The sequence below is a fragment of the Microcaecilia unicolor genome, chromosome 9 (assembly GCF_901765095.1).
Source record: "Microcaecilia unicolor chromosome 9, aMicUni1.1, whole genome shotgun sequence".
Classification (NCBI taxonomy): domain Eukaryota; kingdom Metazoa; phylum Chordata; class Amphibia; order Gymnophiona; family Siphonopidae; genus Microcaecilia; species Microcaecilia unicolor.
The window spans coordinates 157,707,172-157,734,247 of NC_044039.1; the positions used below are offsets into that span (position 1 = coordinate 157,707,172).

The 27,076-nt window shown below is 48.0% G+C and overlaps 1 protein-coding gene across 1 annotated transcript in view; it reads left to right on the forward strand.

The window, feature by feature from the left end:
* Window positions 1-27,076, forward strand: part of PRPF39 (pre-mRNA processing factor 39) — a 165,018-nt gene that overhangs the window by 48,890 nt on the left and 89,052 nt on the right. Inside the window, exons 5-6 of the mRNA XM_030214447.1 lie at window positions 10,809-10,976; window positions 15,175-15,325. Coding sequence (XP_030070307.1) covers window positions 10,809-10,976; window positions 15,175-15,325 — 319 coding nt within the window. The remainder of the gene's footprint in view (window positions 1-10,808; window positions 10,977-15,174; window positions 15,326-27,076) is intronic.

Sequence of the window (27,076 nt, forward strand, 5' to 3'; positions counted from 1 at the left end):
TTTCCCAAAGGATAAAGGAAATATTTTACTTATTCCATTACCAAAAGACGCAAAGAAAAGTACAAATGACCTAACCAACTACCGCCCGGTAGCATCTATCCCTCTAATAACCAAATTAATGGAAGGGGCAGTGACGAAACAGCAACCACCTAAATAAACACTCAATCTTGCACGAATCTCAAATCAGGATTCCGATCAAACCATAGCACAGAAACAGTACTAGTAACCCTAATGAACAAATTTAAACAAACAATTGCAACAGGCAATAACATACTTCTCCTACAATTTGACATGTCCAGTGCCTTCGACATGGTTAACCACGGAATATTACTACACATCCTGGAATACTTTGGAGTGGAAGGTAATGTTCTTAATTGGTTTAGAGGATTCCTGACAACTAGATCATACCAAGTAACAACTAACACAGCGATATCAGACCCATGGATACCTGAATGTGGAGTCCCACAAGGATCCCCCCCCCCCTCACCAAACGTCTTTAATCTAATGATGATATCACTAGCCAGGCTATTAGACAATCAAAACCTTAACCCAAACATATATGCAGATGATGTCACGATCTATATCCCATTCAAACAAGACCTAAAGGAAATTACCAACGAAATCAACCAAAGCTTCCAAATCATGCACTCTTGGGTGGATGCATTCCAACTAAAACTCAATGCAGAAAAAACACAATGTCTTATATTAACCTCACAACATAACACAAATAAATTCACCACCATAACCACCCCTAACTTTGCCCTCCCCACCTCAAACAATCTGGAAATTCTGGGAGTCACCATTGACTGAAATCTCACACTTGAAAACCACGTGAAGAATACAACAAAGAAAATGTTCCACTCCATGTGGAAACTCAAAAGAATAAAACCTTTCTTCCCAAGAGCCATCTTTCGAAACCTAGTTCAATCCCTAATACTAAGTCACCTGGACTATTGCAACTCACTCTACGTGGGCTGTAAAGAACCAGACCATCAAGAAACTCCAAACAGCCCAGAATACCGCAGCCAGACTCATATGTGGAAAAACAAAATATGAAAGTGCAAAACCCCTAAGAAAGAACCTACGCTGGCTTCCACTGAAAGAACGTACCACGTTCAAGATATGCACGGTTGTTCATAAAATCATTCATGGAGATGCCCCGACCTACATGCTAGACGTAGTGGACCTTCCGCCCAAAAATGCCAAACAATCTTCCCACACCTTTCTCAACCTACACTTCCCCAGCTGTAAAGGGGTCAAGTACAAACTCACACATGCGTCTAGCTTTTCCTATATGAGTACGAAGATATGGAATGCACTACCAACTCACCTGAAAACGACCAATGAATTAAATAGGTTTTCAGAGCTTTGCGGAAGCTATCTCTTTAACAAAGCCTACCACGAGAACCCATAACGACTTGAACACAACCCTTACACTCTGTTATTCAGTGCTTAACCAGATCCTCTTGTTTTTTGCTATCTCTTTGCAACACCAATTGTATTTTCCTCCCTGTTATGGCGATGCCATAACAGATCTTTGTAAGCCACATTGAGCCTTCAAATAGGTGGAAAAATGTGGGATACAAATGCAATAAATAAATAAAAATAAGGAGAAAGAATGGGCTAATTGCCAAAATCTGAAAGTTGATTCTGATTATACATTCTCCTTAAAATTACCTCTTTCTGAACATGGATATGCCATAACCTCTGTCTGCTAATTAGATACTGCTGTTTGATTACACTGGCCATCGTGTTGATAAGTAATTGTGGACATTATGCACATAGATTTCTTGTGTTAAAGAATCTGGAGTGTGCAAACCAAGCCTATTTAATGAGACTTTGGCTCAGGATTACTGAAGTAATCTAGTTTGTGTAAGCCCACAGGTTTTGTTTTTTTTTTTTATTTGAAAGAACATTAAAGTATCAGTCAGATACTTTACCACGGACCAAAGACTGCTAAAAAGAACAAGTTAGGTAAAACCACAACTAATTTTCAAATAAAATAATGTATTTTTCAGAAACAATTTATCTTAAAATTGCTCAGTACAAAAATTGTATTGTAAGCTTTTATATCAGCACATTAAAATTAGAATATCAGTTGTACTAGCAGAGTTGCTTACCTGTAGTGGGGGTTCTCTATTGTCATCAAGAGGTGATAATCTGACAGCACTGGATCCTGGAAAATGCTGAAGGCTTACACTGGACATGAATAGGTGTTCTCACTTCCTATGCTCTGTCACGGTTCCCTCAGTCTGTGCCAGGGGCGTAGCCAGACCTCGAGGTGAGATGGGGCCAGACCCAAAGTGAGGGGTCACATTTTGGTTGCCTTTCCCGCTGCCACCTTGCCACCCGCAGCTGCTGGTGCCTCTACTGTTGCTACTGCATGTACCTTGGCTGGCGCGGGTCCCCAACTCCCACAAGCTGAAGCACGTTTTCAAGCGCTGGTTTCTGGCAGTGCCACATTTCCTGCCCTGTTCTCTTTTTCTCATGTCAAGTCTGGCATGCTCATTTTAATGAAATTGAGCATGCGCGCATGTTCAGTTTCTCTAAAACGTGCATGCTAGATGAGGGGAAGAGAGGGCAGGAAATAAGGCGGCGCTGGAAAAAACGCTTCAGCTGGTTGGGGTTGGGGACCCCCGCCAGCCAAACCTGGTGCACAGATCCAGTTTTGGGGGGCCCATGCCCCTGTGGACCCCCGTAGCTATGCCACTGGTCTGTGCCTGAGTTAAAAGTAGCTTCAGCCTGACTACTACTGTGTTTTAAATTCATGTGTTCTCACTTAGCAAAACCTGCCCCTGCCAAATGTGTGTTTGGGGGGGGAAGTGGGAGTTGAGGGCCTCCCCCCCCCCCTCCTCAGTGTATTAGAGTATATGAGGCATGCCGTGGTGCTTCCCACCATTTCGGTGCCCGTGACTCCAAGAAGCTTAGGCAGCATAGGAGGATCAGGCTCTCTTCCCATCTATGTCCCCACATGAGGATTGGGCGAAGAAGTTCAAGGGCTGTCTGGAGGGAGGGGTTGCCTCCCTGGAGCTGAGCGACCTCTTGCTAGATGAACAAGAGGATTCTCTGGTTATGAGGAGCTTACTCAGGATCGCGGGAACCAAGTGGTACTGTTTCTTATTTTTGTTGCTTCACTATAGATGGATATACTAGTTTCAGGAGAAGGTGAAGGAAATGGGGACCCAGATGGGCTCCAGTAGTCTTCCCAATTGTGGGGGGGAGAAGAAGAATGCCACTGTATTTATCTCTGATTAAGCAGGGGTCACTAACACTGTTCTTTTAAGGTAGTTTCCCTCTCCCTGTGGGGGTATCTAGGGGAGCCTGTTGTTCCTTCCAATTACAGCTATATCTATAGAAATACTGGATGGCTCAGGGCTGCACACCACTCTGTTCTCAGTTTCCCCATCTACTGGTAGGAGGGCATATAACCGCTTGATGGTAGTGGTCTGGAGATATTCAAGGAAAGATAAGCAGGTAAATCTATTTCACCTTTTCTTTGCTTGTGTAATGAGCCCCTGTATGTTTTTTTTTTTTTTTTTTTGTCTTTGCTAAGGTTATTGTTCAGTTACAGATGTTGGATTCATAGTACTGTGTAGCAAGTGCTTTGATGGTGCAGGTTTCTTAGGTGAGTAGCTCAGGAGAACTTTGATTCACTTGGGAGGGAGGGGTCTTTTACAAAGGAGCTCTAGCGTTTCTAGCACGCATTAGGAATATATGGGCATCTCTAGCGTTTAGTGCATGCATATTTAATGCATGTGCTACAAACGCTAGTTTGCCTTTGTAAAAGGACCTCTTAGATTCTTGAGAGCAAGGGGTGAAAGAATAAAATAGGTTTTCAGAATCATGTAGAGAGGTGTGGTAGCCGTGTTAGTCCACTCTTAAAGGTTATCAATAGAAATCAAACAATCATGTAGTATTTTAAAAATTTCACCTCAGACATGAATAGGAGTGCAAAATTATTTTCCTTATCCTGCTAGAGTAGTCCAGACCAATAGGTTGTGCCCCCCCTACCAGTAAATGGAGGTAAAGGTATTAAACTCTTCCATTGACATCACCAGTATAAGATGCAGCCTGGAACCCTCCAGCATTCTCTACCTCCAGCAGATTGTGTAGGTTGGACTGGTGCAGGCCTGATTCCCTGCAGTGCAGTCCTCAGATTGAGTCCCTTGGCTGGTGTAGCTCCTGGGGTTTGGTCCTTAGCCTGGTTGAGCTAGGAGGAGAGTCTGTCCCTCTGTAGTCCTGTGTTTTAATCCATGTGTTCTCACTTGGCAAAACCTGTCCTTCCAAATGTGTGTTGGGGTGGAGGGCCTCCCCCCTTCAGTGTATTAGAGTGTATGAGGCATGCCATAGTGCCTCCCCCCATTTGGGGGCCCATGACTCCAAGAAGCTTAGGCAGCATAGGAGGAGGATCAGGCCCTCTTCCCACCTATGTCCCCACATGAGGATTGAGCGAAGAGATGTTCAAGGGCTGTCTGGGGGGAGGGGTTGCCTCCCTGGAGCTGGGCGACCTCTTGCTAGATGAGGAGGATTATTCTCTGGCTATGAGGAGCTTACTCAGGATCACGGGAACCAAGTGGAACTGACTATCTCGATGACAACCCAAGCGAACCCTTGGATGGGGACCACCTAAGGGCTTTTCTACTTTATAGGGCCCTGTTCCAGATAGCTCCGGTCAAATGAGAGGCACCAGAGTTTATTCTTCCCAGCACAGAACTCTTGGGCAAGCTCTAACCATTGGCTGTGTGAGGAGCTGGGCAGATTGTTCCTTCTCCCTAAGGTGGGATGCTCTGGTCACAGAAGACCATTACAGTTGAAGGGGGCTCGTGCTGAACAATGCCCACCAAAGGAAGGTGGAGCAGTTCTTCAATCAGGCCTTCACATCCTCAGCAATGGGGTACAAGCCTCAGTATGCAGAGGCTATGTCCCTCACACCCTGTTTGCACTGAGCTGAGCATTCTCCGGAGGTGGTGTGCTTAGTCAGGTGCAGTGTTTCTTATATGTGTTTTATGATTCTATTTGCATCTGCTCTCAGTCATTAGCGTCAGTGGTAGTGGCTAGTACATGACTGACTGCAGCATTGGTTTCAAGTTTATTATTCGTGATATCGCCCATTGATGTCCATCTGACCAGTTGCAATTAGGACAGGAAAATTAGAGGAAGTGCTGTAGATAGTTGGTGTTGGCCAGTGTAGCCTTGGAGGCATGTTTTAAGTAAGCTGCCCTTTAAGGGCCATTTATTATTTCATTGAAGACTTAGGGAAGTTGGTGAAGGACTTACAGGAGACCAGGCCTCAGTGACTCCCAGAGGGCCACCCATGTGCTGCATCTTGCCCCTGGAGAGGAGGCGGGGGGGGGGGGGGGGGGGTAGATACCATTGAAAGGACAGGGTCCAGTATAGGGGGCATCTGTGAAAAGGGCTTTCCTTTCATGGGACCCAGAGGGCAAGAAATTCCAGAGCCTCATCCCTCAAGGTGCAGGTGGGCGTCAGTTTCTGCCTGTTCTTCCATGGAGTGGGCCTTCATTACCTTCGACCAGTGGGTTCTGGAGGTGGTACAATGGGAGTGCACCCTGGAGTTAGTTAAACTCTCTTCTGCCTTTATGGCATTCTTCTATGGTTCCCCTCTCAAAAGAGGTGTTAGAGATCACACTGCAGTGGCTATTCCAGCTGGGGTCCATGAAGCTGGTCCCCTGCTAGGAGCACGGTCAGACACTACTTTTATGGTCCCCAAGAAGGGCAGCTTCTACCAAGCCATAATGGTTATGATGGGAATCGGTGCTCCCCTCAGCCCCTAGATGGAGACTCTTCAATTAGTTATAGTTTCAGTGAGATGGGGGGAATTTTTTTCCTTCATTGGACGTGACAGAGGTGTCTCCTCACTTATGTACAAGAGGCTCACAAGCACCTTTTTGCATTTCTCCATCTCAGGCACTTTTAGTTCAGGGGTTTGCTCTTTGACCTTGCAAACTTCATCCTGGACCTTTTCCAAGGTCATGGTATTGATGGTGGCATAGCTCTTACAGGTAGGGGATCTGGATACATCCATACTTCGACAACTGGCTGATCTGAGTGGATTCAAGGGTGGCTACAGCAGTAGTAATCCATCTGTTGGGGAAGCTTGGCTGGGCTGTAATTTTTTTTTTTTTTTTAGTATTTTATTATATTTTTAGATATCACAATCTATATGATCGCAGAAGAAAGGCACAATGAAGAAAACAATATGTATAACGCAAGTATTGGTTCTTAAAAATTAAGCAAATTGTGCCTTGTACTAAACATAAGGAAGAGGAATGAAAATCCTGATGCAAGGAAAAGAAACATGAACATATTGGTTACAAGGAAAGCCCTAGTGACCAAAATGTTGCTACTAATTGGGTTTCTGTCTTGTACTTGTGACCTGGAATGGCCACTGTTGGAAGCAAGATACTGGGCTAGATGGACCATTAGTCAGACCCAGTATGGCTGTTCCCCTTAAAATAGTCTTCTGCTGTCAGTGGCATCCCCCTAACTTTATGAACAAATGAGGAGATCCAGATTCTTTGCATACAAAAGAAAGCACAATTGTTTGGGTTCAAAGAATACATATCTCACAGCATAGATTTACACGGAAAACTTAATAGGAACTTTTCTCCAACACCTTCTGTCTTGTCTTAAGCAAACTCTTTTTCTTCTCTTTTATAACATGGCACAAGTCAGTCCAAACTGTGAACACTAAGAATAAAGAATTCACTGTTAGAGAAAAAAGAAATAGCACATGTTCTCTATCCTGAAGAACACAAAAATCACAAACAAAGCCCCTCTCTGATGTTCTTGTACATGGGACTATTTGAAAAAAAAAAAATCCTATAGAAGAATCAATTTAAAAGCAGCATTGTTTCCGGTTCTAGACGTTCCAATGAAATAAGCTTTAGATATGGGAGGCAGTGCAAATTTCATGTGTAGACAGGACCTCCTACTAAACTACTTCTGGGGCAATACTAAGGATATCTTGGGAAAGTTTTAAAAAATCTAAAAGTACTGTCCAAATTCTCTAGACATCAGTGAGTTACTGTTTCCCTTGTCATCTGGATACAGCAGTTGCAGTCAGATGGGGGACCCCCCCCCTTTCTGCTGGGCCTCTGAGGGGCCTGGTTGAGGTCCCGGTTTGGGTTCTAAAAGGCGTAGGACTGAACGGAGGATGACACCAATTCCCTCGGAGGAGGCAGGGAAGGATTCCGAGGCTTTCTGAGTCCACAGGGGACTCTTGAGTCTGAGGCTTCCACATCTCGAGAAGCTGAGGAAGAGCAGTCCCATGTGATCTGTCTCTTTTGGTGAGAGGAACTGTTTCGTCTTATTGACAAGGTTACTAGGGTCTTTTCTATTCTTTGGACCCTGTTGAGGGGGATACATTACTGGAGGGTGTATATAATTGCGTGTTCCTACTACATGATTAATTATTCTGACCTCGAATCTGCTCAGACTGTTTTACACAGTCTGGGCAATAACAAGCTCCATAATCCAGAAGGACACCCGGGGTTCAGTGGATATAATAATATAGTTTTATTAAGCATCTCACCCAAGGCAGTACAGGCAATTAGACATTCATATCTGTAACATGGTGGAGCAGCGCTCCGGGACACGCGGCAGGTGTAATCATTCTTCTCTCTTCTGCCTTCTGCCTTTTCTCCGCTCTCTTACCCTAGCAGACTGCCTTTTTATACGTTTCTTGTACCATTCATTCCTGTGGACCCCCACTTTCTCACCAGCAGTCTTTGCCCATTATCAGTTGATAATGATGACTTAACATGTTTCCAAATTCTAAGTATCAACATCCTCGCTAACAATTAGCTCACATGTCTATAACTTCCAAGTTTCAACATCTGTGACAATAATGAGCTCACACGTTAATAGCTTCTGGACATCAACATTTTTTGATTGCAGTGACTTCACATGTTCCCAAGTCTCCCTTCAGCCCCCCTGGATGTTCCGGTTTTATGTCAGTCTGACCCACTGCAGTCTGCCTTAGCTAAAAACATCTTTGCTCCCAACTTTTTATTACCGTCCTGTTAATTGCCTTGTGCACCTGTTGTTTTGAGAACAGATTCCGCCTCCCTGTCAGCTTAATTCAGCTGCAGTGACCTAATTCATGTCAGAGATGGTCTTTGATTTTTAGAGGCCTAGTTCTCAGCTCTAGGCCTGCCTTGGCCTGTATTTTACCGAGACCAACTAATATCATTTTTCTACAAGGGGTTTGCTGGCCCCCTAAGCCATTCCCTCTTCACAAAACTCTCTTATCTGCATGATGCTGGCAGAGTCGGAAAATTTGAATGGTCCCCTTTAGATCTGCCAGGGTTGTGGATCACCTTTATACCTTTGCTCTGGAGGAGGTTCAAAAATATTGGTCCTTTCTTTTAAGGTGGATGCTCTGGTTAAAGCAGTCACTAAGGTGAGTGCTGTGCTGGTCCAAGGGGTCTTGGCCCTGAAAGAGCTTCATGCCAAAAAGCTCAATCTGTCCTTTTATGTGGGGACGTCTGGTATTCAGGCCACTATTTGTGGCATTTATGTGGCAAAGTCCATGCGGCGGTGGTTCCAGTAACTCCCATAGTCCCCAAAGGTGGCTTGCTTGGAGCCTGGGACAACCTTTTTTGGCGGATGTTCTATACAATCTAGTCCGCTTAGCTTCGCGCTTAGTGGCTACTTTGATGATTGTGCGCCAGTGGCGGTGGCTTCGACAGTCGGTGGCAGCTGCAGCCTGCAAAAAGCTGTTGTCTGCTGCCCGTTAGGGTGAGGCTGCTCTTTGGAGAGAACCTGGAGAAACTGATGAAGGATATGGGGGAGGCACAGCTTCTCCAACTCCCTGAGCTGCAACAGAAAGGCGCTCAGCATTGCTGAAACAAGGCAGGACTCAATCTCCTCTTTTCACATGTTAAAATGTGGAGTATCCCAGGGCTCCATTTTGTCCCCAGTTCTGTTTAACATATTTCTTAGTCTATTGGCAACTGTGATATAATGATATGGAATATTAGGTCTTTATTATACACTAGTAAAAAAGGCCCGTTTCTGAAAGAAATGAAACGGGCACTAGCAAGGTTGTCCTGTAATGGCAGTTGTGTTTTTAAGGGAACTGTTAGGAGAGAGTATGTGTGAGAGAGTGAATGAGTGTGTGTGTGTGAGAGAGAGAGAGAGAGTGTGTGTGTGATTGAGAGACAGAATGTGTGTGTCTGTGTGAGTGAGAGAGTGTAGTGTGTGTGCGCCGTGTGCACCAATTATGCTCTCTCCCCTGTATTCATCCATATGCAGCAAACGTCCTCTGTGTCCTGCCCCCTTCATTCATCCATGTGCAGCATCTCTTCCCTGCCCCCTCCATCCATCGTGGTGCAGCAATTCTCCTCTGTCCCTTGGCCTCCCCCCCCTACATGTGCATCAACTCTGCATTCTCCTCTGGCCTCTCATCCATCCACCCATATCCAGGGCCTTCCTCCCTCCATCTCTCTCCCCTCTGAGTTACAGGCCCCCTCCCTACCTCTCTGTCTGTGTGCCCTCCGAGTTCCAGGACCCCCTCCCTCCCCTCCCCTCTGAGTTCCAGGACTCCCTCCCTCCCCTCCTAGTTCCAGGACCCCCTCCCTCCCCTCCCCTCTGAGTTCCAGGACCCCCATTCTTGTTCGAGTTCCACACCCCCGCGCCTCCCTCCCATTCCAGGCCCCCCTCACCTTCGAGTTCAGGACCCCCCCTCCCCTCCTTCCTCAGAGTTCCACGCCCCCTCCCTCCCTCTCTTTCTGACTTTGCCTTCCAAGCACAACCTGTCCTCTGGCAGCCCCTCGCCTTCCTAAGTGCTGGCTGTATTTAAAAAATTCTTACCTTGGGGTGCGGCGTCCACAGTGAAGGCGAGCGGCGCTTCAGACTGCCTTCGCATGTGTCTCAGCTCTGCCTCTGGTCCCACCCTCGTTTCCTGTTTCTGGAAGGGCGGGACCAGAGCGGAGGGTGGAGAAATTTGCATACAGTGGAGGCAGTGCATGCAGATCTCTTTCATAAATATTCATTGTGGATATCCTGAAAACCTGACTGGCTGGTGTCCCTTCAGGACCAGGTTTGGGAACCACTGCCATATTGTGTCTTGCAACTCACTCCCTGGACTCTTCCTTCAATTCCATCTCTTCACATCTGCTGCTGTGTTCCCTCTCCTCATGCTCTCAACACTTTAGGCACACTTGGCCCTGCCTAATTAGCACAGTTGTCTTCCTGCACCTTGCAACTATCAGTCAGTTCAGGAAGGTGCTCCACTTCAAACATGAAGAGCTTCACTGGTTCCATGTTCTCTCCCAAGACAAATAATTTACTTCCTGGTTGCTCTGCATGCCAGAAGTAAGAGCCTGCTAAGCATGTTTTGCTGCTGGGATCTTAGGGAAAGAGCACGATATCGGTTAGTGTAGCCATATCTCCTGCAGCTAGGCTGGGTTTCCTGCTACCGCTTTCCCTTCCAAGCCTCTGCTAGCCAGCAACACACCAGTTGAGAACTCCTGAAATACATTGATCAGGATCCATGTTTTATTTGAAAGTCAACATGCTCCTGAAATACACCTTATTGAAATTCACTAAAACCTTGTCAGTGTTACAAAATATAAAAACCTCTGCCAAAACGTTTCTCCTTCCTTCTCTTGTGTTAGACAAAAGTGGATAGTTAAGTGCTGCAAGATCATGCATGTTTTAATTTTTCCTACTTTACTATCTTAAAAAAGTGAAAAACCCAAACCTATTTGCTTTTAATTTTAAATAAAAGTAGATATGCAAGAAAATGACACTTGAACTAACACTTGAAATTTTGTTTTCTTTAGGACTTTTGAGCACAGTGTACTAGCAGCAGGAACTGATTTTCGATCAGACAGACTATGGGATATGTACATAAACTGGGAAAGTGAACAGAAAAACCTTAGAGGGGTTACAAGTGTTTATTTCCGTCTTCTTAATATTCCAACACAGCTTTACAATCAACATTTCCAGAGGTAAGTTAAAATGATTCTTCTGTACAATTAATCACTAGTGGTGGATGGTGCTTAATTGCTGCCCTTGCATGATTAGAGCTAAAAATTCCAGTTACAGAAACCTACAGTCTCTCTTAAGGGTAAGTAGTAATAGACTATGGTGGGTATTTTAGGAGCTCTATTCTTGTTTTGGACATCTGAAAACTGGCATTTAGATGTCCATGTTTCATGGATGTCCAAATCCCAATTTTACAAAGGCAGGAAATGGACGTCTAACTGTTATAAACAGCCCCCAGATAACCTGAGAACTTATACAAAAAGAACTTATAAAACCAGATTTGGTGAGACAGATCTCAATTAATTTATTATTTCAAAATACACCTTTGCAAAGATGGTTGTCTGTAGAAGCAAGAGGCACACCCCTTCTTAATGTCTACAGGCTTTATACCCTTTCTTTTTAGTTACATTAAGTATCTGCCCCTAAGTTTCTCACTGGATATTGATCACATTTACCTACCCCTAATACATCATTGTTAATTATCATATGATAGTCCTCTAAAAATTTTCCATCACCCTAGCAGCTGAGCCCGTATCCATTGTTTGTTCTGCTTGGTCTGCATTGTTTTGTATCTTTAAACCTTTATTTGAGAGCTTTTCATAGTTCAGCACATGGCATATTCCATCTTCCCCTTTGTCCATAGTCATACAGCTTCATGGTCTCATGCTTAGATACATTGTTGTTTCAGCTCTTTGGGCTTCTTACCCCTCCTTTCTTCTCTCTGTCTCAGCACTTTTATCACTTTGCACACATTACTTTAAACAGAGTTTCTTTTGTTAATTATTTTAACGCTATAATATGGTGGTTTCTGTTAGGAAGGGCCTACAGAAGTATAGTCCATACCTAGAGTTCCTTTCTACCAGGGCATAAATTATTTTTGTAATTATGTTAAATGAAAAAGCAATATATTTACATTATTTCTCACATAACAGTGCACATAGTCCATATGTCAAGGGGGTGTGGTCTGGGTATGTTCTGAGTAGGACTAGGGAGTGCCTAAAATATGGACGTTCAACTGCGATCACAGAATGGGAAGGGGGGATATCCATGTCTAAAAAGATGGACATTTGTATTCAGACCTGATTCTTGTCACGTCCAGGTTACAGAAAGGTTCTCTGATTGAGCAGCTCTCTACTGAAGAAATTAAGGCACTACACCCTAATCCCACAGTGGTTGCTGTCTCATTTCTCTCTCCTCAAATGTGAAACCAGGAAGGGATACCAAGCTCTGACAGCTTTCAAGTACTATGGAAATGCTTAACAAAGCAACATGCAGATCTGAGGAATAACCTAATGGTTAGCTCAGTGGACTGAGAACCAAGGGACCCAGGTTCAAATCCCACATCCATCTCGCATATATTTTAGAATAGGCTGCATCCTGTTCTGAAGTAGATGTGAGATTGACATCCATTTGTGACGTTATGACTTGGATATCCATATTCTAATTTCTTCGTCCTTTCTAAAATGCCACTCCACATTACATCTGGAACAAGTTTGAAATCCCCATGTGATTTTTAGTGTTTTTCTCAGATGAGTTTTTAATTTTATCTCATTCTTGGCTTTTTACAAACACATCCTTCCTTGTCACTTGCAGCAGATGAATCCAGGATCTAATGGGTTAAGTCCGCCTACCAGCAGGTGGAGACAGAGATAAACTAAAGGCAGTGATGCCAGACGGCCAGCTCCTTCCTCAGTATGTCTGTATCTCAAGCAGGTGGTGGACGGCTTTTTCTTCAGCTCCTGGGCCCAAGGCCTCTGAGGGTGCTCCTGGGCCGGTGGCCAGTTTGAGCCGGGGGTGGCGGACTGGTGGTGTCCCCTTTGGCAGCATACGCAGTTGCTGGGGCCCTGCTGCACCTCAAATTCCCTCTGAACAGGCTTTTGCTGTTTCTTTCCTTCCCTGTTTGTTTCTGCCTCCTCACAAAAAAAAAAAAAAAAAAAAAAAAGAGAACCATAGAATTTGTTTAAAAGAGAAACAGAGAAGGAAAGGGACGTGTGATTTTGCTGAGAGCAGGTTTGTGTTACTTCTGTCCGAGTCCTGTTTTCTGTTGCCTGCTTGTCTGAGCCTGCCTCGAAGTGGAGTCGGAGAGGTTTTTTTTTTCCCTCTTCAGCTCAGCTGTCAGTTCCCGTGCTTTCCTGGTCCGGGGTGAGTCCTGCTGGGTTCCTGCTCAGGAGTGGGCGATGGCAATGGAGGCGGTAAAATGCTGTTCCCGATGCGGGAAATGGCGTTCGGTGGTGGGCCTTTGCAGCGCGGGATGCGCTGATTTTGTGGGACTTGATGGAGCGGTGTGGGCCCCCCCCCCCCGAGAGCGTGCTTTCCTGCCTGGAGCCTGGTGATTCTCACACCATTTTGCGATCGGTCGCGGAACTGGCTCCGGTAGCGGTTTTGGGCAAGGCTTCTCCGCTGGTAGGGGAGTCGGGGGACCGTCAGGCACTGTGGGCGGTGGTGCAGGTGCTATGGCTGCGACGTACTCTTGCGGGGGAGTGGTTTTCGCCAGAGTTTATTTTGCTACTCCATCAGGCGTTTTTGTTGAAAGGAGCCTTGCCCCCCCCCCCCCCTCACGTGGCTGCGACAGCTTCGGCCTTTGATTCTCTCAGGGGGTCTGGGGGTAACCAAGAGAGTTTGTTTTTTTCCCCAGAGGATTTCTCCTCCCTTAAAAAGCCTAGGCTTTCTTTGGGGTCTGAGGAGGGGTCCTGCATACGGTTGCCTGCAGCTTCCTCCATTGTGGCTCTTTCGGTGCACTGACCAACTGGAGGACTCTTCCGCCGTGAGGATTTTCCATAAGGATTCCGATTTCTGGATCAAGTTGCAGTTATTTCGAAGTTCTTATTTGGTTCTCTGTTTTTCATAGTGAGGATGGTTTCTGGTTGTTATTGGTTTCATATTTTTGGCCTTGGCAAATGCTTACGAATGACATACTAACTGAGGAAGGAGCTGGCCGTCTGGCATCACTGCCTTTAGTTTGTTTATCTCTATCTCCACCTGCTGGTAGGCGGACTTAACCCTCTAGTTCCTGGATTCATCTGCTGCGTTAAAGGAAAACAATTATCAGGTAAGACATAATTTTACCATTTGCAGTGTTGTCCAGTGAGTCACATATTTACACAGATGGTAAGTCATTCTTTGTAAGGTCTCAGACTGGAACAGTATTAAGAATCATATTTTTTTTATGTAGTTCTTTTGCTTTTAAAGGACAATGTAAAAGGAGCAAGATCTACAGAGTATCTAGTAAAGGACATTGGCTCAGCTCCAGTGCTGTGCAGAATACTGGAGTTTGATTCCTGGGCCTGGATTCTGGATTCCCAGAATCAGACCCTGGTCCCAGAATCAAACCCTGGTCTTTTGTAAGGCAGTGCACAGTATCGGCAAGTAAAACCAGTGGGGCAAATTGTATATAACCTTTCCTTGGCTCTCTAGTACAAAGCAAAGAAAAACCTAGAGGTTCTTTTACTAAGGTGCTCTCACGTTTTTGGGGCGCGCTAAAATTGTGGGTGCCCTAAATGTTAGAGACACCAGTGCATTCCTATGGGCGTCTCTAACGTTTAGCACGCCCACAATTTTAGCGCATGCTAAAAACGTGAGCGCGCCTTAGTAGTAGATGCCCCTAGTTTACTAGAAAAAAATTTTTTTTTAAATTTCCATTAAGCCTTGGTATAATAGTTCATTTAGCAAATAGTTCAAAAGAAACATATATACATTATTTACTTCAAATTACATATTTGTTACTGTTCACAGAATGTTTACTTTAGTGTGTCATGCTTTGTGAGCTTCAGCTTGGTGAAGACCAAAGAATTTGATTTACCATTCTCCTCTCAAATAGTTTCCAAATAGGATTTAGTTTTGTAGGTGATTGTAAAAATATCTGTCTCACAGTTTGTTCTAATGCCAACTTGCATCAAAAGGGCAATTCGGTGCTTAAAATTAAAACCCACTGAGTCAGTAACAACAGCTTTGGCAGTAAGCTAGACAAAAGGGTACTTTCATGTAGCTAGACCTGTCTCCTTGGTTTTTGAGTACTGAACTTTGTTAGTTTAAGAGGGTCAGGTTGACAAAAAGTGCTTCAGATATTCTTATTTTACACCATGTTTAAATTTGAGAAGTACAGTAAGTACAGATTTTAATCTTTCTATTTTCTGTTTAGTGTATACATTGTTTTTCTTCCAGGTTCAGAGAACACATACAGAATAATCTACCTAGAGATTGTTTAACAGCGGACAAGTTTATTCAGCTGCGCAAAGAATTGGCTTCTGTCAGTGGCCATGGTACTGGAGGTGATATGCCATCTGGGCTTGAAGAGATAACAGACCCAGCAAAGGTGTTAAGATTTTTGTGTCAAGGGGAATTACAGAACTCATACTGCATGTTAAAAGAATAGAAGAATATATTGTGTTTAATAGAATTTTATATTCTGCTTTATCAAAGCAGTGCAAAATGGGTTACAAAGAGTAATGAAACCTAGCATAACCACAGTTCATGTGCAGATTTTTCAAGATTTCTGCATCAGGTTTGCAAATTTTGTACCAATTATATGGCACACAAAAATCTAATTTCATATAATTTTTTGAAGCTTAAAAAAAAAACCAAAGTGAAGATATTTACTTGTTCTCTGAGAACAGCAGGCCTTATGTTCTCATATGTGGGTAACACGACAAGCTCCACTACGCATGCGTGAGTTCCTTTCCACCTGCAGCAAGAGCTCAGGACCATCAGTATAATACTAGAGCATAAAAGAAAAGAGGAGACAACTCCGAGGGAAGGTGAGAGGGTATGTTAGATTCTTCGTGGTCAAGCAGGCTATATCTTTCTCACAAGTGGGTCGACGATCTGTGTCTGCCTGGGAACCGGCATATTGCACAGCAAGAAAGAAAAAATTTTGCTAGAGCCTTCTGGCGCACCGCACTGTGCATGTGTGGAGAGCCTTTCTGCCCGCGTTCCTCAGTTCATTTTTTTTCCGCTTGAGGAGCAGCAGTACTTTATGTAGTTCCTCTATTGCCCTGGAAGGAGCCTTATTTGTTTGTGACAGTGTAATTCAACTCTGGACTTCGTTGCCAGAAAATGTGGTAAAGGCGGTTAGCTTAGCAGAGTTTTAAAAAGTTTTGGACGGCTTCCTAAAGGAAAAGTCCATAGACCATCGTTATTAAATTGGAGTTGGGGAAAATCCACTATTTCTGTGATAAGCAGTATAAAATGTTTTGTACTTTTGTTGGGATCTTACCAGGCCACTGTTGGAAACAGGATGCTGAGCTTGATGGACCTTTGGTCTGCCCCAGTATGGAAATACTTATGTACTTATCTTTCAGCTATTTTTTCGTTCCCTTTCTTATCCTTTTCTTATTTTTCTTTAGTCATTTTGGTCTGCGTTTAAATTTCCCTTATTTTTTTGTGGTGGGCTGTACTTAGGCTTGCTCGGCTGGTGTATTTCTTATTTTTGTGCCTGTGCTTAAGAAAAAAATAATCGAGCCTTTTGATTTAGCCGAAGCAGACTTCCCTTCCGTGTCATCAAAGACTCCCAGTGGCTTCAAGCATTGTACTCTGTGCAATTGGACCAATTTGGGTACTGATACACATTCTTGGTGTATCCAGTTCCTTGGGCCTGACGATAGCCTGCAAATTGCATCCTTTGTCTTCGTATGAAGAAAAGGATGCAAATTTCCCAAGAGGCTCGGAGAGAGAAACCTTTTGGAGCTTGGTCCGGTCTGTCAACGTTGAGGTCGGAGGAGTCAACGGAAGCATTGACATAGGGAGTCATGGTAGGGATGGCTGCTGCTGTGAGACCCAGGGACACTGGGAGTAGTGAGGCGTCGAGTAAGTCCTCCACTTGTCTTGAGGCCTGCTGTGCAGGCTCCCCGGGACTGACAGTAGGACCCGACCCAGAGGCGTCGTGAGGATTTCGTGTTGTCCTCGTCGGCACCGAGGAGTCTTGTTAAGGTGCATCAAGCGAAGGCCAAGAAGCACAGACACTGATCTCCTTCGACGCATGGTGCTGGGAGCTCCGGGATGTCGAGGGATCAGGCTCCTGAGAAGCATCGCCACCAGGAGAACCACTCCTCATCCATTCAAGAGGTGCCAGCGCACCTGTCTTTCAGCAGTCAAGATCCTGCTCCACCCTAGACAGTTAGGCAACCTGAGCCCGCACAGGCCCCACAGGCTTTCCAGATGACAGCTCTCAACGAGCGACTCCGGGCCTTGCTCCCAGAGCTGTTGGAGGCCTTTATGTAGTGATGTGCATCGGGGATGCCTGCGCGCCTACCATGTCTTCCGCTTCGGCCCTGCCTGGCCCTCAGTCCGCTGTGTGGCCCCCAACACTGGCGCTGCTTGCGGTTCTGGTGTTGACTGCCACCCATGCCAGTTTGGTCCTTCGACGTCGGTGGGGGAAGTTTTGCCGGAGTTGAGGCATGCACCAACCTCTCGACACCGTTCCGAGGCCATGGGTCTTCAAAGTCAAGGCGGGCCCGGGGCATACCTACACCTAGAATAGGCGTACTCCAGGACCCACCAAAATACCTCCTGGATGAGGAGGTGGTAGCAGAAGGCTCCTGGCAGGAAAGAGAAGACATAGCATCGGTTTGCTTCTTGATCTGGTCAACCAGTTCTTTGATCTTCTCTCCGAAAAGATTCTCTCTTCCCCCCCCCCCCCCCCCCCGGCATTCGTCATTCTCTGCTGAACCAAATGGTCCAGGTGAGAGACACGGCTCGCCAGCCTGCTCAGGCTACAACCCAGCGCGCTCGTTCTCAGCAGCAGCGTGCGCCTAAGGCCCCTGCTGCTCCCCAGTAAAAGCAAAAGCAAGAGATGGGTTTTTGACTGGCTCCAGCAGAGCATAGCCACCATAAAAGTGTCTGTGCTGGATGACTTACCGGTTGGGGGGAGGTTACAATTTTTTCACCAAAGGTGGCCTCTCATAACCTCAGACCAGTGGGTTCTTCAAATAGTCTGGGAAACACCCTCAATCTGGTATCCAAACCTCCAAATTGTCCACTGAGGGCTCATACCTTCAGCTCTTAACACAAGCAGGTACTTGCAGAGTAGCTCTCCATCCTTCTAAAGGCCCATGCGGTCGAACTCGTTCCATCAGGAGAAGAAGAGCAGGGATTCTGTTCCAGGTTCTTCTTTGTGCAGAAAAAGACAGGGGGGATTCATCCCATCCTAGACCTGAGGACCCTGAACAAATTCCTAGTCTGAGAAAAGTTCAGGATGGTTTCCCTGGGCACCGTTCTTCCCATGATTCAGAAAAATGATTGGCTATGCTCTCTGGGCTTGAAGGATGCATATACACATATCCTGATACTTCCAGCTCACAGGAAGTATCTTCAGTTTTGGTTGGGAGCACATCACTTTCAGTACCGCGTGTTGCCTTTTGGCCTCACATCAGCTCCCAGGGTGTTTACCGGATGTCTAGCGGTAGTTGCAGCATTGCTACTTAGACTGGGAGTGCATTTGTACACTAATCTCGACGATTGTCAGGTGAAGAACACCTCGGAGGACGGTGCTCGGGAGTCCATGCGGAAGACTATTCAGGTGTTCAAGCTACTAGGGTTTGTAATAAAATATCCCAAGTCCCATCTCTTCCCTGTCCAACAATTGGAATTCATAGGAGCCCTGCTCGAACCTATTTCCCGGAGATGCTTGCTGACAACCTTCTGTCCCTCACGTCCAAGGTTCTGACATTGCAGCAAGTCAGCTCGGCAGATGTTGAGGTTCGGCCACATGGCTTCCACAGTATATGTTACACCTATGGTATGTCTTCACATGAGATCAGCTCAATGGACCCTGGCTTCTCAGTGGTATCAAAACCACGGGGAGCCTAGAAGATATCATCTGAGTGTCCCCAGGTCTGATACGCTCTCTTCAGTGGTGGACAATTTGATCCAATCTGACTTTGGGACTTCCATTTCCGATTTCTCAGCCTCAAAAAGTGCTGACGACGGGATGCATCTCTCCTGGGGTGGGGGACTCGTATAGATGGGCTTCACACTCAGGGAGGCTGGTCCCCCCAGGAGACAGATCAACCTCATGGAGCTCCAAGCGATTTGGAATGCTCCAAAGGCTTTCAGAGATCAGCTGTCCAACCAAATTATCTTAATTCAAACAGACAATCAGGTTGCGATGTACTACACCAGCAAGTAGGGGGACACCGTATCTCGTTCTCTTGTGTCAGGAAGCCGTCCAGATGTGGCTTTGGGCGCACCGTCACAGCATGTTTCTCCAAGCCACTTATTTGGCGGGCGTAAACAACAGTCTGGCCGACAGACTGAGCAGGGTAATGCAACCTCATGAGTGGTTGCTGAATATGGGCATAGCCTGCAAGATCTTCCGAGCGTGGGGCACCCCCTCAGTGGATCTTTTTGCAACTTAAATTAATCACAAGGTCCCTCAGTTCTGTTCCAGGTTTCAGGCCCATGAAAGACTAGCGTCAGACGCCTTTCTCCTACATTGGGGAACAGGCCTCCTGTATGCGTATCTTCTCATACCTCTTGTGGGGAAGAGTTTGCTGAACCTCAAGCAAGACCGTGGAACCATGATCCTGATTGCACCATACTGACAGCATCAGATTTGGTTCCATCTTCTTCTGGAGTTGTCCTCCGAAGAACTGTGGAAATTGGAGTGTTTCCCAACCCTCATCACTGAGAACGAGGGGTCGCTTCTACATCCCAACCTCCGGTCTCACAGCCTGGATGTTGAGAGCCTAGAATTTGCTTCCTTAGGTCTTTCGGAGGGTGTCTGCCGCGTCTTTCTGACTTCCAGGAAAGATTCCACTAAGAGGTGTTACTCTTTTAAATGGTGTGACAGCAAGGCCATAGATCCCCTTTCTTGTCCTACACAGACTCTTCTTGAATACCTTCTACACTTATTAGAGTCTGGTCTCAAGACCAACTCCATAAGGGTCCACCTAAATGCAATTAGTGCGCATCAGCGTGTAGAAGGTAAGTCTATCTCTGGACAGCCTTAGTTGTTTGCTTCATGAGAGGTTTGCTTTTCTCAATGTGCCCTGTCAGACCTCCACCAGTATGGTGGGATCTCAACGTTCTTAGCCAGCTGATGAAAGCTCCTTTTGAGCCACTGAATTCCTGCCATCTGAAGTACTTGACCTGGAAGGTCGTATTCTTGGTGGCTGTTACTTCGAGCTGTAGGGTCAGTTAGCTTCAGGCCTTAGTAGTGGATGCACCTTGTACTAAGTTTCATCACAACAGAGTAGTCCTCCGCATGCACCCTCAGTTCTTGCCGAAAGTGGTGTCTGAGTTCCATCTGAGCCAGTCGATTGTTTTGCCAACCTTTTTTCCCCGTCCTCATGCCCACCCTGGCGAAAACAACTTGCACACCTTGGACTGCAAAAGAGCATTGGCCTTTTACATGGAGTGGACGAAGCCCTTCAGACAGACCGCCCAGTTTGTTTCTTTTAATCCCAACAGGAGGGGAGTCACCATCAGTAAATACACCATTTCCAATTGGCTAGCAGATTGCATTTCCTTCACTTATGTCCAAGCTGCGCTGACTCTAGAGGGCCACGTCACAGCTCATAATGTCAGAGCCATGGCTGCATCAGAGATTTGCAAGGCTGCGATGTGGTCTTCGGTCCTCACATTCACATCTCATTACTGCCTTGAGCTGGATACCCGATGCGACTGTCGGTTTGGGCAGTCAGTGTTGCAGAATCTGTTTGGTGTTTAGAATCCAACTCCTCCCTCCTAGGCCCATTTTGTTCTGTTCCAGGCTACACTCTGTTAGCTTGTATATAGTTTCAGGTTAATCTTAGTTATGTCCTCGCCGTTGCGAGGCCCAACTGACCACTACTGTTTTCAGTGAGCCTGGATGCAAGGGATACCCCATCAGTGAGAATTACTCAGCCTGCTTGTCCTCGGAGAAAATGAAGATACTTACCTGTAGCAGATATTCTCCGAGGACAGCAGACTGAGTAATTCTCACAATCCCGCCCACCTCCCCTTGGAATTGTGTCTTTTCTTTTATTTATGCTTTTAGATTAAACTGAGGAGCGCGATTGCGGAACGGGCGGGAAGGCACTCTGCGCATGTGTGCCAGAAGGCTCTAGGAACATTTTTTTACTTTGCTATGAAAAATGCCAATTCCTGCTGACGCAGCACGTCTACCCACTTGTGACAATGATCAGCCTGCTGTCCTAGGAGAATATCTGCTACAGGTAAGTATCTTCGCTTTCCATCCCCACTTACATGTGTAACCTTCAGAAGTAGTTATTTCTTTTAAATATGCTACTGAAATACATTCTCCGAGGACAAGCAGGCTGCTTGTTCTCACTGATGGGCGACGTCCACGGCAGCCCCTCCATTCGGAAACTTCTCTAGCAAAGTCCTTTGCTAGTCCTCGCGCGCCCGCGCGGCCGTCCTCCCGCCCGAAACCGGCTCGAGCCGGCCAGTCTTCTTTTGTCCGCACTCGGTACGGTCGTGTTTCGCCGTGTCGAGCCCCGGAAAGTCGACCTCGCGCGTCCAAATTTATTTTTGACGTGTTTTTTCTTCGGAAAAAGTCTTTAAAGTGTCGGGAAGTTCTTCGGAAACCCCCCCCGGGTTTCAGACCAACCCCTTCCCGTACTTCCAGCTTTTTGCCCCGATAAGTTTTCTTTCGTCGTCGGGGTAGGCCTCTTTTCGGCCTCGGTCGAGATTTTCTCCCTTCTAAATTTTTTGGTGCTCTTTTTCCGTCATTTCGGATTTTGATTTCGCCGGCGTGATTTTTCCGCCCATGACATCGAAGCCTTCCAGCGGCTTCAAGAAGTGCACCCAGTGCGCCCGGGTAATCTCGCTCACTGATAGACACTCGTCGTGTCTTCAGTGTCTGGGGGCCGAGCAGCGCCCTCAGAACTGTAGTCTGTGTTCCCTGCTTCAAAGGCGGACTCAGGTAGCGAGATTAGCCCAGTGGAACGTGTTGTTCTCGGGCTCTTCGTCGGCATCGGCACCGGGATCTTCGAGTGCATCGAAGTCGTCAGCGTCCAGACCTTCTTCCTCGGCCGCCACTGTATCGAGTGCATCGAGGCATCGGGCCTCTGCATCGGCGCCAAGGTATCGGGCGACTGCATCGACGTCGGTGGTACCGGGACCTCGTCTGCTGATGTCGTCGGACGGTGGTGCATCGTCAGGAGTGCAGGTGAGGGCTGTCCATTCCCCTGCTGGTGGCGGTGAGCCTTCGGGTGGGTCTCCTCCTACCCTGAGGGCTCCTGCGGTACAGCCCCCCCGAGACCGACCTCCTTCGGCCTCGGCCCCGAGGAAGCGACGGCTGGATTCTACGTCCTCCTCGTTGGTGCCGGGGAGCTCCGGTGACATGCTTCGGAAGAAGTCGAAGAAGCATCGACACCGGTCGCCTCCCCGCGTCGGCACCGAGAGCTCTGGGTCGCCGAGGGAGTCGGCACCCAGCAGGCATCGGCACCGAGAGGACCGCTCACCCTCTGTTCAGGAGGTGTCGATGCGCTCCACTCTGGACAGCCCGGAACAGCTTCCTCGCCCGGAACAGGTTCTGACGTCGACGCCTGCATCGACCTCTTTGCCTTTCTCTGCAGCCGCTCTGAACGAGAGCCTCAGGGCCGTTCTCCCAGAGATTCTGGGAGAGCTGTTGCGCCCTTCCCCTCCGGTACCGGCGGTGCTTGCGCCTCCGGTACCGTCGAGCGTGGCGCCGGCTGGCCCATCGCCCGGGGTGAGGTCCCCGACGTCGGTACCGCGTGCGGTGCCGACTGCGGCCACCTCCCAGGAGGGCTCCCCGACTACTTCGGCGGAGGGAGCTTCGCCGATGCGGGCGAGGGAGTCTACCTCTCGACGCCCCCATCGTGGACGTGGCTCTACGGAGTCGAGCGAGGTTGCAGACACAGGTTCGTGAACTTGTGTCTGACACCGAGGGTGAGGCCTCGTGGGAGGAAGAGGAAGACCCCAGATATTTCTCGGACGAGGAGTCTGAGGGTCTTCCTTCTGATCCTACTCCCTCTCCTGAAAGGCAGCATTCTCCTCCTGAGAGTCTGTCTTTCGCTTCCTTTGTCCGGGAGATGTCTACGGCCATCCCCTTCCCGGTGGTTGTGGAGGAGGAGCCCAGGGCTGAAATGTTTGAGCTCCTGGACTATCCTTCTCCACCTAAGGAAGCGTCCACTGTTCCCTTGCACCATGTCCTAAAAAAGACATTGCTTGCGAACTGGACCAAGCCACTAAGTAATCCCCACATTCCCAAGAAGATCGAGTCCCAGTACCGGATCCATGGGGACCCAGAGCTGATGCGCACCCAGTTGCCTCATGACTCTGGAGTTGTGGATTTGGCCCTAAAGAAGGCTAAGAGTTCTAGGGAGCATGCTTCGGCGCCCCCGGGCAAAGACCCTAGAACCTTAGACTCCTTTGGGAGGAAGGCCTACCATTCTTCTATGCTCGTGGCCAAAATTCAGTCGTACCAGCTCTACACGAGCATACATATGCGGAACAATGTGCGGCAGTTGGCGGGCTTGGTTGATGCTCTTCCCCCTGAGCAGGCCAAGCCTTTTCAGGAGGTGGTCAGGCAGCTGAAGGCGTGCAGAAAATTCCTGGCCAGAGGGGTGTATGACACCTTTGATGTTGCGTCCAGGGCCGCTGCTCAAGGTGTGGTGATGCGCAGGCTCTCATGGCTGCGTGCCGCCGACCTGGAGAATAGACTCCAGCAGCGGATTGCGGACTCGCCTTGCCGTGCGGATAACATTTTTGGAGAGAAGGTCGAACAGGTGGTAGAGCATTTCCACCAGCGGGACACCGCATTCGACAAGTTCTCCCGCCGGCAGCCTTCAGCATCTACCTCTACAGGTAGAAGATTTTTTGGGGGAAGGAAGACTGTTCCCTATGCTTCGGGTAAGCGTAGGTACAATCCTCCTTCTCGACAGCCTGCGGCCCAGGCTAAGCCCCAGCGCGCTCGCTCTCGTCAGCAGCGTGCGCCTCAGCAAGGCCCCGCGGCTCCCCAGCAAAAGCAAGGGGCGAGCTTTTGACTGGCTCCAGCAGAGCGTAGCCGACATCCAAGTGTCAGTGCCGGGCGACCTGCCAGTCGGGGGGAGGTTGAAAGCTTTTCACCAAAGGTGGCCTCTCATAACCTCCGACCAGTGGGTTCTTCAAATAGTCCGGCAAGGATACACCCTCAATTTGGCCTCAAAACCTCCAAATTGTCCACCGGGAGCTCAGTCTTACAGCTTCCAGCACAGGCAGGTACTTGCAGAGGAACTCTCCGCCCTTTTCAGCGCCAATGCGGTCGAGCCCGTGCCATCCGGGCAAGAAGAGCTGGGATTCTATTCCAGGTACTTCCTTGTGGAAAAGAAAACAGGGGGGATGCGTCCCATCCTAGACCTAAGGGCCCTGAACAAATATCTCGTAAAAGAAAAGTTCAGGATGCTTTCCCTGGGCACCCTTCTCCCCATGATTCAGCAAAACGATTGGCTATGCTCTCTGGACTTGAAGGATGCCTACACACACATCCCGATACTGCCAGCTCACAGACAGTATCTGCGATTTCAGTTGGGCACACGCCACTTCCAGTACTGTGTGCTACCCTTTGGGCTCGCCTCTGCGCCCAGGGTGTTCACAAAGTGCCTAGCTGTGGTAGCAGCGGCACTTCGCAGGCTGGGGGTGCACGTGTTCCCATATCTCGACGATTGGCTGGTGAAGAACACATCCGAGGCAGGAGCCCTGCAGTCCATGCAGATGACTATTCGCCTCCTGGAGCTACTGGGGTTTGTGATAAATTATCCAAAGTCCCATCTTCTCCCAGTGCAGAAACTCGAATTCAAAGGAGCTCTGCTGGATTCTCGGACGGCTCGCGCCTATCTCCCAGAGACGAGGGCCAACAACTTGTTGTCCCTCGTCTCACGGGTGCGAGCGTCCCAGCAGATCACAGCTCGGCAGATGTTGAGATTGCTGGGCCACATGGCCTCCACAGTTCATGTGACTCCCATGGCCCGTCTTCACATGAGATCTGCTCAATGGACCCTAGCCTCCCAGTGGTATCAGGCTGCTGGGGGTCTAGAAGACGTGATCCACCTGTCCACGAGTTTTCTCGAATCCCTGTATTGGTGGACAATCTGGTCCAATTTGACTCTGGGATGTCCTTTCCAAATTCCTCAGCCACAAAAAGTGCTGACAACGGATGCGTCTCTCCTGGGATGGGGAGCTCATGTCGATGGGCTTCACACCCAAGGAAGCTGGTCCCTCCAGGAACGCGGTCTACAGATCAATCTCCTGGAGTTGCGAGCGATCTGGAACGCTCTGAAGGCTTTCAGAGATCGGCTGTCCCATCAAATTATCCAAATTCAGACAGACAACCAGGTTGCCATGTACTATGTCAACAAGCAGGGGGGCACCGGATCTCGCCCCCTGTGTCAGGAAGCCGTCAGCATGTGGCTCTGGGCTCGCCGTCTCGGCATGGTGCTCCAAGCCACATATCTGGCAGGCGTAAACAACAGTCTGGCCGACAGACTGAGCCGGATTATGCAACCTCACGAGTGGTCGCTCAACTCCAGAGTGGTGCGCCAGATCTTCCAAGCGTGGGGCACCCCCTTGGTGGATCTCTTCGCATCTCGAGTGAACCACAAAGTCCCTCAGTTCTGTTCCAGGCTTCAGGCCCCTGGCAGACTGGCATCGGATGCCTTCCTCCTGGATTGGGGGGAGGGCCTGCTGTATGCTTATCCTCCCATTCCTCTGGTGGGGAAGACTTTGTTGAAACTCAAGCAAGACCGAGGCACCATGATTCTGATTGCTCCTTTTTGGCCGCATCAGATCTGGTTCCCTCTTCTTCTGGAGTTATCCTCCGAAGAACCGTGGAGATTGGAGTGTTTTCCGACCCTCATCACGCAGGACGAAGGGGCTCTTCTGCATCCCAGCCTCCGGTCCCTGGCTCTCACGGCCTGGATGTTGAGAGCGTAGACTTTGCCTCTTTGGGTCTGTCAGAGGGTGTCTCCCGCGTCTTGCTTGCTTCCAGGAAAGATTCCACTAAGAGGAGTTACTTCTTTCTGTGGAGGAGGTTTGCCGTCTGGTGTGACAGCAAGGCCCTAGCTCCTCGCTCTTGTCCTACACAGACCCTGCTTGAATACCTTCTGCACTTGTCTGAGTCTGGTCTCAAGACCAACTCTGTAAGAGTTCACCTTAGCGCAATCAGTGCATACCATTACCATGTGGAAGGTAAGCCGATCTCAGGACAGCCTTTAGTTGTTCGCTTCATGAGAGGTTTGCTTTTGTCAAAGCCCCCTGTCAAGCCTCCTACAGTGTCATGGGATCTCAATGTCGTTCTCACCCAGCTGATGAAACCTCCTTTTGAGCCACTGAATTCCTGCCATCTGAAGTACTTGACCTGGAAGGTCATTTTCTTGGTGGCAGTTACTTCAGCTCGTAGAGTCAGTGAGCTTCAGGCCCTGGTAGCCCAGGCCCCTTACACCAAATTTCATCATAACAGAGTAGTCCTCCGCACTCACCCTAAGTTCTTGCCAAAGGTCGTGTCGGAGTTCCATCTGAACCAGTCAATTGTCTTGCCAACATTCTTTCCCCGTCCTCATTCCTGCCCTGCTGAACGTCAGCTGCACACGTTGGACTGCAAGAGAGCATTGGCCTTCTATCTGGAGCGGACACAGCCCCACAGACAGTCCGCCCAATTGTTTGTTTCTTTTGATCCCAATAGGAGGGGAGTGGCTGTAGGGAAACGCACCATATCCAATTGGCTAGCAGATTGCATTTCCTTCACTTACGCCCAGGCGGGGCTGGCTCTTGAGGGTCATGTCACGGCTCATAATGTTAGAGCCATGGCTGCGTCGGTAGCCCACTTGAAGTCAGCCTCCATTGAAGAAATTTGCAAAGCTGCGACGTGGTCATCTGTCCACACATTCACATCTCATTACTGCCTGCAGCAGGATACCCGACGCGACAGTCGGTTCGGGCAGTCAGTTCTTCAGAACCTGTTTGGGCTTTAGGATCCAACTCCACCCCCCGAGGGCCCTGTTTGTTCTGTTCCAGGCTGCACTCTCAGTTAGTTGGTAATTTTTTAGGTCAATCTCAGTTATGTCCTCGCCGTTGCGAGGTCCAATTGACCATGGTTGTTGTTTTGAGTGAGCCTGGGGGCTAGGGA